The sequence below is a fragment of the Calliphora vicina genome, chromosome 5, assembly GCF_958450345.1.
Source record: "Calliphora vicina chromosome 5, idCalVici1.1, whole genome shotgun sequence".
Lineage (NCBI taxonomy): Eukaryota > Metazoa > Arthropoda > Insecta > Diptera > Calliphoridae > Calliphora > Calliphora vicina.
In genome coordinates this window covers 16009708-16022476 of record NC_088784.1, presented here as the reverse complement: position 1 = coordinate 16022476, position 12769 = coordinate 16009708, and the positions used below count along the sequence as shown (strand labels likewise).

The window sequence follows — 12769 nt, the reverse complement described above, 5'->3', positions numbered from 1 at the left end:
AGATATCTTCGGGATCCAAATCTTCAATAATTCTGTCAGACATGCTTTCGAGAATTTTGCTATTTAAAATCAGCAAAATCGGTACACAAATGGCTGATATATGAGGAAAAAACCAAGAAAACCTCGATTTTAGACCTATATCTGGATTACTAAGACATTAATATAGACAATATGGATATCTAATAATAGATATTTCAAAGACATTTGCAACGACGTATATAAGACCATAGTAAGTTGGACCTACAATGGGTCAAAATCGGAAAAAAAAAATTTTAACCCGAATTTTTTTTTCACAAAAAAAAAAATTTAAATTACAAAAAAAAAAAATTTAAAATTTAAAAAAAAAAAAAATTAAAATAACAATCGAAAAAAATGAAAAAAAACAACTGGAAAAAAAATTAAATTTTGTTTACCTAAAAACTCTTACTCTTACTTGTTCTATATTCTAATGATACTTTTTGAATTTTCTGTAATAATGGACATAAAAATATGAAATTATGCGTATATGGTCACAAGTGAGTGTAAATTCAAGGCCATACTTCTTGGTACTTTTTCTTTGTTCTCATAGGTACTTTTTTGAATTTTCCATAATAATGGACCTAGAGTTTCCAAAAAACCGTAGAAATTTCAAAACCGCGGTTTCGGTTTTTTCGGTTTTGTGATAATTTATTAAATATTAATTGTTATAGAAACAAAATTAGTTGATCAAATTCCCTGATATTTACTCACTTTTGCGGCCGAATGTGTTGGAACAAGTTTTTAAACAACAAATAACTTTAAAATTTCTTTTGTGGTTAGGCTGAAAGTTTATATAATCTGTTAAAATGCTACGAATTTAACCAGCTTAGAACTAATTTTATTTAAATATATTTAAGTATTTTGTTTAGAACAGCTGTAAAAATAAAACTCTAATAGAAACAAGCTGGTCCCAATTCAATACGGAATTGTTGATTTAACTCGCCTACATCACGTATCGCTATATCGACAATAGGTAATCGTTGAGGTTTGTCGGTGGTGTAGATGATAATAGTTTTTTCCCAATTGCTGGAACGTCTCTACAAAATTAAAAATAAATAAAAATATAAATTCTACTTAAACAAATTATATGATCTAAAGGCAACTTACACGACAGTCGTCTATATCAGCTTCATATCTTAAGAGTTGGGAACCCTCGGGCTTTAATTCGGCATCGTTCCAAGCCAATAATTTCAAACCCTTTCTATAAAAGTTTCAAATATACATAGTAATAAAATATAAAAACTAATATATGTTTTAATTATGTTCGTACCTCGAAGAAGTCTTATCATCATCGCCATAGGCCACTGTATTTTTACAATGGAAAGTTATTTTTTGTGTTGCATTTGGTGACAATAGCTGCAGGAATCGCATTTGATAGGAATCAATATTATAATGTATCTTCATGCCTTCAATCGCAACGCTTAACCACACTTCCTTTTCATTTCCAATGTAAGTTATTATATTGGATTCTGTGGGCTGTGGCATGATACAGGTGGCTCGTCTATCCTTTTCACAGAATACGAATGTAGCATCAGTTGGATCAGCTTCGTTGGGATCGATCCAATATTCGCCAGAGTTGTAGTCGGGGTAGTCTGCAAAGAGATCACGGCATGTTTTGGCGGGTGATAATTTTTGGCCATTAGCTGATGTTGAATGCTCATAAGAAATCTTCAAATTTTCGTGGGTCTTTAAAAACATAGTTTGTTTTTCCTCATCGGTAAAGTGTAATATCTCACCGGGATGACCAGGAGGACACCTGTCACCTTTTTGACCATCTCTACCGGGAACACCAGGTTCACCAGGGCGTCCAGGAATACCATTCCTTCCAGGAGGTCCAGGATCACCTTTAATACCAGGAGGTCCACCAGGAGTTCCGTTATTTCCAGGTTCACCTTTAACACCAGGAAGTCCAGGAATACCTTGCAAACCATTACGTCCAGGAGAACCAGGAATACCAATATAACCTTGTGGTCCAGCGGGTCCAATAAAACCACGATCACCTTTAATACCAGGAAGTCCTGCATAACCAGGAAGACCAGGAGCACCAGCATCACCTTTAATTCCAGGAGGTCCTACACGACCAGGAGGACCAGGATTACCATCCAAACCAGGATCACCTTTAGCACCTTGACATCCAGCAGGACCTGTAAATTTTAAGTTTTGTTAAAACGAACAATCAAACATTTTGAATTAGGAAATATTAATATAAGAACTATCAAGTTTATTTTCCAAAAAAATAACTTACATTCTTGTTCACCCTTTACAATTTGTATGAAAATATTTGCGCTAATAAAAAAATATATTTTTAAATCCATTTTATTTTCCTTTTCACTTTCACTAATTGCTCATAGCTTTATTATGATAATAAAGTTAAAACATTAAATGCTTAATCTGAAAATAAACAAATAAAATTGTAAAGATTTATTAAAACCAACAAAAATTGTTTTAAAATCAATTCAATCCCATAATTCAAACGAATAATCGATTATTTTAATTGAAAATTGCTCTAAATTTGTTAAAACTGATGACTTTCGTTTGATTTCAATCAATTATTTTATTCGAATAATCGAATTCTTTTAACGAATAATCGAATATTTTATTTGAATAATATTTCAAATTTATACTAGAATAAAATAGGTTACATTTCAATCGGATGAAATTTGTTTAAGTATCAATTATAACAAATAATTTAAACGAATAATCGAATATTTAAAATATTTAATCGAATACTTTAAACGGAAAATATTGTATTTTTATTAATTAATTGAATATTATTCTTTCAAATTTATAACGTGTGTTTGATTTGATACAATCTTTATTATTGTCAACTAGCTGACCCGGTGCGCTTCGCCACCCCAATTAGAAGAAAGAAATAGTACTATCAAGTCCCACTTTGTGAATCTAATTGTAAATGTCTAATTTCATATTTCTGGGTCCATTATTATAGAAAATGCAAAATGTGTTCCTAATTTTAAATTTTTAGGTTTATTATTATAAAATATTCAAAAAGTACCATTGCAATAAGGAAATAGTACTATTGATTATCACTTTTAAATTCGCATTCACTAAACCATAGAAATTTAGATTTGAAATTTAGATTTGTATATCATTTCATATATTATCAACTAATTTTGTTTCTATAATACTTAAGATTTAATAAATTATCACAAAACCGAAACCGATCGGTTTTTAATTTTTTAAAACCGAAACCGCGGTTTTGAAATTCTTCGATTTTTTGGAAACTCTAGGTCCATTATTATAGGAAATTCAAAAAAGTACCATTAGAATATATAAAAAGTACCAAAAATCCCCCACTTGTGGTTTCCTACTCACTCGGGTCCATATAAGCTTAAATTCATGGTGAAGAAATTACAAAAAGTACCATTCGAATAAAGAAAAAGTACCAAAAAGTCTCCCCTAGAATTCTAACTCACTTAGGACCATGTATGCTTAATTTCATGTTTTTAAGTCCATTGCTATAGAAAATTAAAAAAAAGTACCATTAGAATAAACAAAAGGTACCATGAGGTATCCGCTTGAATTTTCAATCACTTAGGACCATATACGCTTAATTTCATATTTCTAGGTCCATTATATTACAGAAAATTCAAAAAGTACCATTAGAATATAGAAGAAGTACCAAAAAGCACCCACTTGTAGTTGACCACCCACTCGGGTCCGTATAACCTTTATTTAATGTTTATAGGTTCATTGGTGAAGAAATTACAAAAAGTACCATTTGAATAAAGAATAAGTACCAAAAAGTCTCCCCCTAGACTTCTCACTCACTTAGGACCATATATGTTTAATTTCGTGTTTCTAAGTCCATTGTTATAGAAAATTCAAAAAAGTACCATTATAATATAGAAAAAGTACTAAAAAGTATACACTTGTGGTTTTCCAGTCACTCGGGTTCATATAAGCTTTATTTCATGATTCTACGTTCATTGGTGAAGAAATTAAAAAAAGTACAATTCGAATAAAGAAAAAGTACCAAAAAGTCACCCCTTAGAATTCTCACTCACTTAGGACCATATATGCTTAATTTCATGTTTTTAAGTCCATTGCTATAGAAAATTAAAAAAAGTATCATTAGAATAAACAAAAAGTACCATGAAGTATCCGCTTGAATTTTCAATTACTTAGGACCATATACGCTTAATTTCATATTTCTAGGTTCATTGGTGAAGAAATTACAAAAAGTACCAATCGAATAAAGAAAAAGTACCACAAAGTCTCCCCATAGAATTCTCACTTACTTAGAACCATATATGCTTAATTTCATGTTTCTAAGTTCATTGTTATAGAAAATTCAAAAAAGTACTATTAGAATAAACAAAAAGTACCAAAAAGTCTCCCCTAGAATTCTCACTCACTTAGGACCATATATGCTTAATTTCATGTTTCTAAGTCCATAGTTATAGAAAATTCAAAAAAGTACCATTAGAATATAGAAAAAGTACCAAAAAACCCACACTTGTGGTTTCCCACTCACTCGGTTTATATATAAGCTTTATTTCATGTTTCTAGGTTCATTGGTGAAGAAATTACAAAAAGTACCATTCCAATAAAGAAAAAGTACCAAAAAGTCTCCCCCTAGAATTCTCACTCACTTAGGACCATATATGTTTAATTTCATGTTTCTAAGTCCATTATTATAGAAATTTCAAAAAAGTACCATTAGAAGAACAAAAAAGTACCTATAGTACAGTTCACACATTTTGGTACCTAAATATTATCCCCTATTCCTAACACTAACTTCACTCAAATACATATCAGCTAACTTTAATCTCGATAACTGAAATAATTTAAAATTTTAAAAAAGTACCATTAGGAGAAAAGTACCAATTTCCCTTTTCTTACTTGAACACCCCTCAAGTTTGAAATTTAAAAATATTCCATTTTGCCAAAATTGTTTATGCTATAGGCATGTATCAAAATATTAAAATCTGTGTTAATGTGCCCAAGGATAAATATGTTTTAAAAAAAGTACCAAACTGTTTACCCGGATTTGGCCCAATATACACCTTGGTACTCGAGTTCCAAATAACACCCTGTTAGTTAATTTTTGTATGAATCCAGGAACCAACGTTAAAAAAATTATCAAAATTGGCTTAATTTCAAATATAATGTATTTTCCCGATTTTATCCCCTTTTTGGTACCTTTTTTATCCCCATTGAGGTGGTACAATTTCATTCAAATAAATTTATGTAATAAAATAAATTTCATAATAAAATATTCGTATGTCTATGTCAAATTATAGAAAAACATATTTTATGAAAAAGTACCAAAAATTAACACAATTTTTATCCCTTAAAGGTTCGAATTTCCAAAAAGTACCAAACTTATATTTTTTATTTTTTGTTAATTAAAGAATACGATTTAAAATTTGTTTCTATGTTTATTAGTTTAAAAGATACATAGGGTGCAAAAAAAGTACCAAAATACAGTTTTTACCCGTTTTCTCCCCTAAAAGTTTCGAATTTCCAAAAAGTACGAAACACCTGTCAGCTTATTTTTGAAATGGAGTATCATGCTATTTTAAGTTTTTTTGTATCTTTATTAGTTTTGAAGATATAAGGTTACCGAATTTACCCTTTTTTACCCCCTAAACGTTCGAATTTCCAAAAATCCCTTCTTATCGGATCGTTTTGGGGAGGGAGGAACCCACAGTTAAAATTTCGTGATTCTAGCTTCAGCCGTTTGGGCTGTGCGATGATGAATCAGTCAGTCAGTCAGTCAGTCAGTAACGTTACTCTTTTATATATATAGATTATTCTATTCGAATAATCGAATCTTTAAACGAAAATTGAATAAAGTAGTTTGCATTTAAATTGGATGAAGATTGTTTAAGTATCAAATGTAAGGAATAGTTTAAACGAAAAATCTAATATTTGAAAGAATTAATCCAATACTTTAATCGAATAATAGTCAAAATTGGCTAAAACTAACTACGTTCGTTATATTCTGGAAAAAAATACTGTAGTAATCGTATACATTAAACGAATAATCGAATATTTTATTCGATTAATATTTCAAAATTAATATAATTAAATATGTTAACAAAATTTATTCAAACATATAATGTGTCTTTGATTTGACACAATATTTATTTTTGTTAATTATTTTATTCGAATAATCGAATACTTTAGTCGAATAATTTATTCGAATTATTTTTAAAATATAATAGAATAAAATAGGTTGCATTTAAATTGGACGAAGAATGTTTAAATATCAAATGTAACAAATAATTTAAACGAATAATAGAATATTTAAAATATTTAATCGAATAATAGTCGAAATTTGTTAAAACTAATTACGTTTGTTAATATATGATATTTTGGAAAAAATATACTTTAAACGAATAATCGAATATTCTATTCGAATAATTAATGAATTAATCGAATGTTTTAATTAGAAATTCTTTTAAATTAATGATGTTAAACTAATGATGTTTCTTTGAGTGGATACAAATTTTAATTTTCAACTATTGTTTTATTCTAATAATCTGGTATTTTAATCGAATATTTTATTCGAATAATCTTTCAAATATAAACAAAATTTTTATTTTACGAATAATAGTCTAAATTTGTTAAAACAAAATAAGATCGTTTAATATATGTATGTCATTATTTTGATATTTAAGCAAAAAAATTATTCGAGTTATCTAATACTGTAAACGAATAATAGAATATTTTTTTCGAATAATATTTCAAATATAATATAATTAAATATGTTAACAAAATTTATTCAAACTTATGTGTCTTGGATTTGATACAATATTTTTTTTTGTTAATTATTTTATTCGAATAATCGAATACTTTAATCGAATAATTCATTCGAATTATTTTTAAAATATAATGGAATAAAATATGCTGCATTTAAATTGGACGAAGAATGTTTAAATATCATATGTAACAAATAATTTAAACGAATAATAGAATATTTAAAATATTTAATCGAATAATATAATCGAATAATAGTCGAAATTTGTTAAAACTAATTACGTTCATTAATATATGATATTTTGGAAAAAATATACTTTAAACGAATAATCGAATATTTTATTCGAATAATTAATGAATTAATCGAATATTTTAAATAGAAATTCCTTTAAATTAGTAAAAACTAATGATGTTTCTTTGATTGGATACAAATTTTAATTTTCAACTAGTGTTTAATCGAATAATCGTGTTTTTTAATCGAATATTTTATTCGAATAATCTTTCAAATATAAACAAATTTCCATTTTACTATTGAATTTTTAAGTATTTTTTTTGGGTATGAAACATAGCAAATAATTTAAACGAATAAACGAACATCCCAGCAAAAACTTTTCTTACAAATAAGCCGAAAAATAAGGGGAATTTGACGATTCAACTACTTATTTTTCTACTGTAAGAACTCATTATTTTTGTTCGCGATGTCCCAAAAGTAATCCTTTATATTTTGGCCAGAAATAAGTTGTTTTGTTAGTAGAGTTATTTATAGAATTTTTATTTACACAAAAAAATAAAAATAAAAAAAAAAAGTCGCAGACCCGATTCGAACCTGCAACCTTCTGTTTGGTAGTCTGCCGTTGTGCTCACCACACCACTGCTTAGTTATTTCATTGTACATCAAATAATGGTTTTCACACAGTAATGCAATATTCTTTTCTGTTTTTCTAAAAATAAACATGCAATAAAAAAATGGGCAAATTGAAAAAAAGTAACAGTTTTTTGTTTTGTTTGTTTATTTTGTTTTTTTAGACTTTACTACTTAAAAAGTAAGTTATTAAAAAAGACATTATTAAAAAGACATTGTAGCCTTTGTAAGCGAAGTTTTTGCTGGGATTTTAAATAATTAATCGACTACTTTAATCGAATAATAGTTTAAATTGCTTTTAAGAAATAAGTTTGTTTAATATATATGATATCATTTTGATATTTTGGGAAAAAATTTATTGGAGTAATCGAATAATTGAATATTTTATTCGAATAATCTTTCAAATATAATATTAAATTTTGAAATATTTCTTTAGTATACAAAATTTTAAGGAATTTAAACGAATAATCGAAAATTTAAAATAATTAAGCGGATAATTGGTTTATTAAGGAAAATATTTATTCGAGTAATCGAATATCCCAATAATCTTTTAAATAAAATAGAAATAAATATTTTATTTTTAGATTGGTTGAAAATTTGATACTAATATCAACTATATGAAATAATTTAAACGCATAATCGACTATTTTTATTAAATAATTGAATATTTCAATTAATTAATTGATAATTTTGATTATAAGTTTCTCCAAATATGTTACAAATTTTAAACAAATACTTTATTCGTATAATCGTTAATTTTAAATGAATAATCGAATATTATTTATATATAATGGAATTGATACCTATAAATTGAATGGAAATTGTTTTGTATTAAATATAATGAAAAATTAAAAAAATTTAAAGTATTTTATCGAATTTTTTAAAATTCTCTTAAATATGTTAAAACTTGCGACTTTTGTTTGTTTCTATATTGAAATTTCTCATTTATATAAAACAACTTACTCGAATAATCGCAATAACGTTTAAACAAATAATCGAATTTTTTATTCGAATAATCATTTGAAAAAATTTATAAAATGATTTTAGTAACAATACATCTAGCATTTTAAATGAATATTCGAATATTTTAATAAATTAATCGAATATTTTAATTAGATATTCGTTCAAATTTGTAAAAATTAATGATGTTGTTTGATTTGATACAATTTTTAACTATTATTTTATTCGAATAATCGTGTTTTTTAATCGAATATTTTATTCGAATAATTTTTCAAACACAAAAATTTTATGTTTTATTATTGAATCTTGAAATATTTTTTAATATGAAAAAATTTATTAATTTAAACGATTACTCGAAAAGTTTATATAATTAATCGAATAATTTAATAGAGTAATAATTTAAATTGTCTTATACATATTACGTTTATTTAATATATAATATAATTTTGATATTTTGGAAAAAAATTTATTCGAGTAATCGAATACTGTAAACGAATAATCGAATAATCGAATATTTTATTCGAATAATCTTTAAATATGGTAGAAATAAATATTTTACTTTTAGATTGATTGAAATTAGTTTTAGTATCAAATATAACGAATAATTTAAACGAATAATAGTTTAAATTATTCGAATAACCGTGTTTTTTAATCGAATATTTTATTCGAATAATTTTTCAAACACAAAAATTTTATGTTTTATTATTGAATCTTGAAATATTTTTTAATATGAAAAAATTTATTAATTTAAACGATTACTCGAAAAGTTTATATAATTAATCGAATAATTTAATCGAAAAATTAAATTGTTTTAAACATATTACGTTTATTTAACATATGATATAATTTTGATATTTTGGAAAAAAATTTATTCGAGTAATAGAATACTGTAAACGAATAATCGATTATTTTATTCGAATAATCTTTAAATATAGAAGAAATAAAAATTTTACTTTTAGCTTGGTTGAAATTAGTTTTAGTATCAAATATAGCGAATAATTTAAACGAATAATCGTTCATTTGAAACGAATAATCGAATATTCTATTAGATATAATGGAATTAAATAAGTTATCTTTAAATTGAATGAAAATTGTTTTAATATCAAATGAATCATTTGAAAGAATACGCGACTATTTTATTATTTTAATCGAGTATTTTAATTAATTAATCGATTTTTTTAGTAAGAAATTCTTTTAAATATAATAAAACTTATGACTATCGATTTATTCTATATTGAAATTTTTTATTTATATCAAACATTTTACTCGAATAATTGTAATTTCTTTTAAACGAATAATCGAATATTTTATTCGAATAATCATTAGAAAAAATTGTATATTTTATTATAAAATTGTTTTAGTGTTAATCTAGCTAGTAATTTAAACGAAGAATCGAATATTTAAATTAATTAATCGAATATTTTAATCGAATAATATTTTAGATTTGTTAATACTAATAATAATCGCTTAATATATATTTATTATTTAGAAATTTTGGAAAAAAAATTATTCGATTAATCGTATACTTTAAACGAATAATCGAATAATTTATTAAAACAATCGTTTAAACATAATAGAATTTAAAATTGGCTTAAATTAGTTCTAGTATCAACTATAACAAAACATTTAAACGAATAATCGAATATTTTAATTAATCGAATATTTAAGTTAATTAATCGATTATTAATTAGGAATTCCTCTAAATATCTTAAAACTTATCACTTTCAATTGATTTGATAACATTTTCAGTTTTCATTAATTATTTTATTCGAATAAGCTTAAACGAATAATCGAATAATTTATCAGATACAAGAGAATTTAAATATTTCACTTTTGAATTGTAGAAAAAAACACTTGTTTAACTCACATTTATTATATAATTTAATGTTTGTAGGAATTAATCAAATAAATTACATAATCATCTAAATTTGTTAACGAGAAAGTGAAATTAGCGTCGTTTTCTTATAATTTTCATATACAAACTTTTAAAAATTAATAACGTTTTGCTAAAACACGATAAGCCACAGGTAATCGAAAACTCCAAACACAAAACTGTTTCAAACTTATAACTTATCTGGCCTCTCCAAAAAGTATTTTCAGTTATAACTTGAATATTTACCAAATTAATTTTTTTTTTGTTTTTTATATTTGGTTTCTTGGATTTAACATGTTTTTGTACTAAGCTCTTTATATATTGGCCTAAATTTTTAGGAAATATTTTGAATTACCACAATTTAAGTGTTTAGTTTTATGTTTTTCAATAATTATGTTATTTTATTGATTGATTAGGTTTAACAATCGTCTATTACAAAGATTTTTTTAACTGATAATATATAAAACAAACCTTTAATTTTATACTTTTTATTTCACAAATAATAAGAACCTTTCCAGTCGCCTGTATATTGATCAATGATTGCAAATAATCAATAAAAGAGATAATGAATTTCAAAATATGGAAAAACTAAAATAAATTCTATTGCAATTTCTGTAACACATAGACATTATTTAGGTATTTGAGCAAGGCGAATCTTTCGTTTTGTCATGAATAAATGTGGAATTTATTTTCAAAATATTTCAATTTGTTTCTTCTCTCTGACCACTTTAACCAAACAAGTGAGAGAGCTATATTCGGATGTGCAGAATCTTATATACCCTTCACCAAAGTATACTTTAAGATAAAGATTGAAAATATTTTTTGGCGATACAAAATTTGGAGTAAATTTTTTTTTGCTGAAATCAAAATTTTAATGGAGAAAAACAAGTTCGAGAGCAGTATTCGGCTGTGCCGAATCTTAAATACTCTTCACCGAATTATACTTTCAAATAAATATTTTTAGGCAAGTAAAATTTAAATTTTTTTTTTTTATTTTTTAAAAAATTTTAAATTTTTTTTTTTTTAAAAATTAAAAAATCAAAATTGTTTTTTCTTAAGTTCTATTTTTAATTTTTTTTTTATAAATTATTAAAATTTGTTTGTCAGAAATTTTTAAAAAATTAAAACAAATTTTTTTTTGCCGTAACTTTTAAAAATGTATAACAAAATAATTTTAAAAATTTATGAAAAAAAAAAAATTTTGATTTTTTAAAAATATGAAAACAAATTTTAAAAATTTATGAAAAAAAATTTAAATATTAAATTTTATGAAAATTTTTTTTTTAAAAAATTAAATTTTATGATTTTTTTTTTTAAAAAAATTTCAAAAAATATTTTTTTAAAATTATGACAAAAAACTTTTTATGGTTGAAAAAAAATTCAAATTTTATTTTTAATTTTTTAAAATTTTTTTTGTCATATATTTTTAAAAAATCAAAATTGTTTTTTTTTAAATTTTATTTTTTTTTATAAATTATTAAAATTTTTTTGTCATAAATTTTAAAAAATTAAAACAAATTTTTTTTTCATAAATTTTTAAAAAAATTAAAACAATTTTTTTTTTCTCAAAAATTTTTTATGTAAAAAATTGTTTTAATTTTTTTAAAAATTTATGAAAAAAAAATTTTTAAAAAAATTAAAACAATTTTTTTTTTCTCAAAAATTTTTTATGTAAAAAATTGTTTTAATTTTTTTAAAAATTTATGAAAAAAAAAAATTTAAAATTTATTAAAAAAAAAATTTTAAAATTTATGAAAAAAAAAATTTTTAAATTTATGAAAAAAAAAATTTTAAAATTTATGAAAAAAAATATTTAAAAATTAAAAACAATTTTGAAAATTTTTTTTTTTTACATTTATGACAAAAAAATTTTTTGGGTGAAAAAAAAATTCAAATTTAATTTTTATTTTTTTCATATTTTTTTAAAAAATCGAAATTGTTTTTTCTTAAATTTTTTTTTTATAAATTATCAAAATTTTTTTTTTCATTAATGTTTAAAAAAAATAAAACAAATTTTTTTTGTCATAAATTTTTAAAAATTTATAACAAAATAAATTTAAAAATATGTAAATGAAAAAAAAAAAATTTAAAATTTATGAAAAAAAAAATTTTAAAAATTAAAAACAATTTTGAAAACATTTCAAAATTTTTTTTTTTAAATTTATGAGAAAACAATTCTTTGGGTGAAAAAAATTCAAATTTAATTTTTAAAAATATGTAAATGAAAAAAAAAATTTAAAAATTAAAAACAATTTTGAAAAATTTCCAAAATTGTTTTTCTTAAATTTTATTTTTATTTTTTTTTACAAATTATTAAAATTTTTTTGTCA

At 23.4% G+C, this 12769-nt stretch overlaps 1 protein-coding gene across 1 annotated transcript; it reads right to left on the bottom strand.

Moving 5' to 3' along the window:
- Window positions 1-782: 782 nt before the first annotated feature.
- Window positions 783-10970, bottom strand: LOC135962161 (collagen alpha-1(II) chain-like). The gene is made up of 5 exons (XM_065513932.1): window positions 10911-10970; window positions 2264-2409; window positions 1289-2162; window positions 1126-1219; window positions 783-1055 (listed from the first exon to the last, which is right to left on the bottom strand). Exons 2-5 carry the CDS (start codon window positions 2331-2333, stop codon window positions 909-911), a joined length of 1185 nt encoding a protein of 394 aa, XP_065370004.1. The 5' UTR covers window positions 2334-2409; window positions 10911-10970; the 3' UTR covers window positions 783-908.
- Window positions 10971-12769: the final 1799 nt, after the last annotated feature.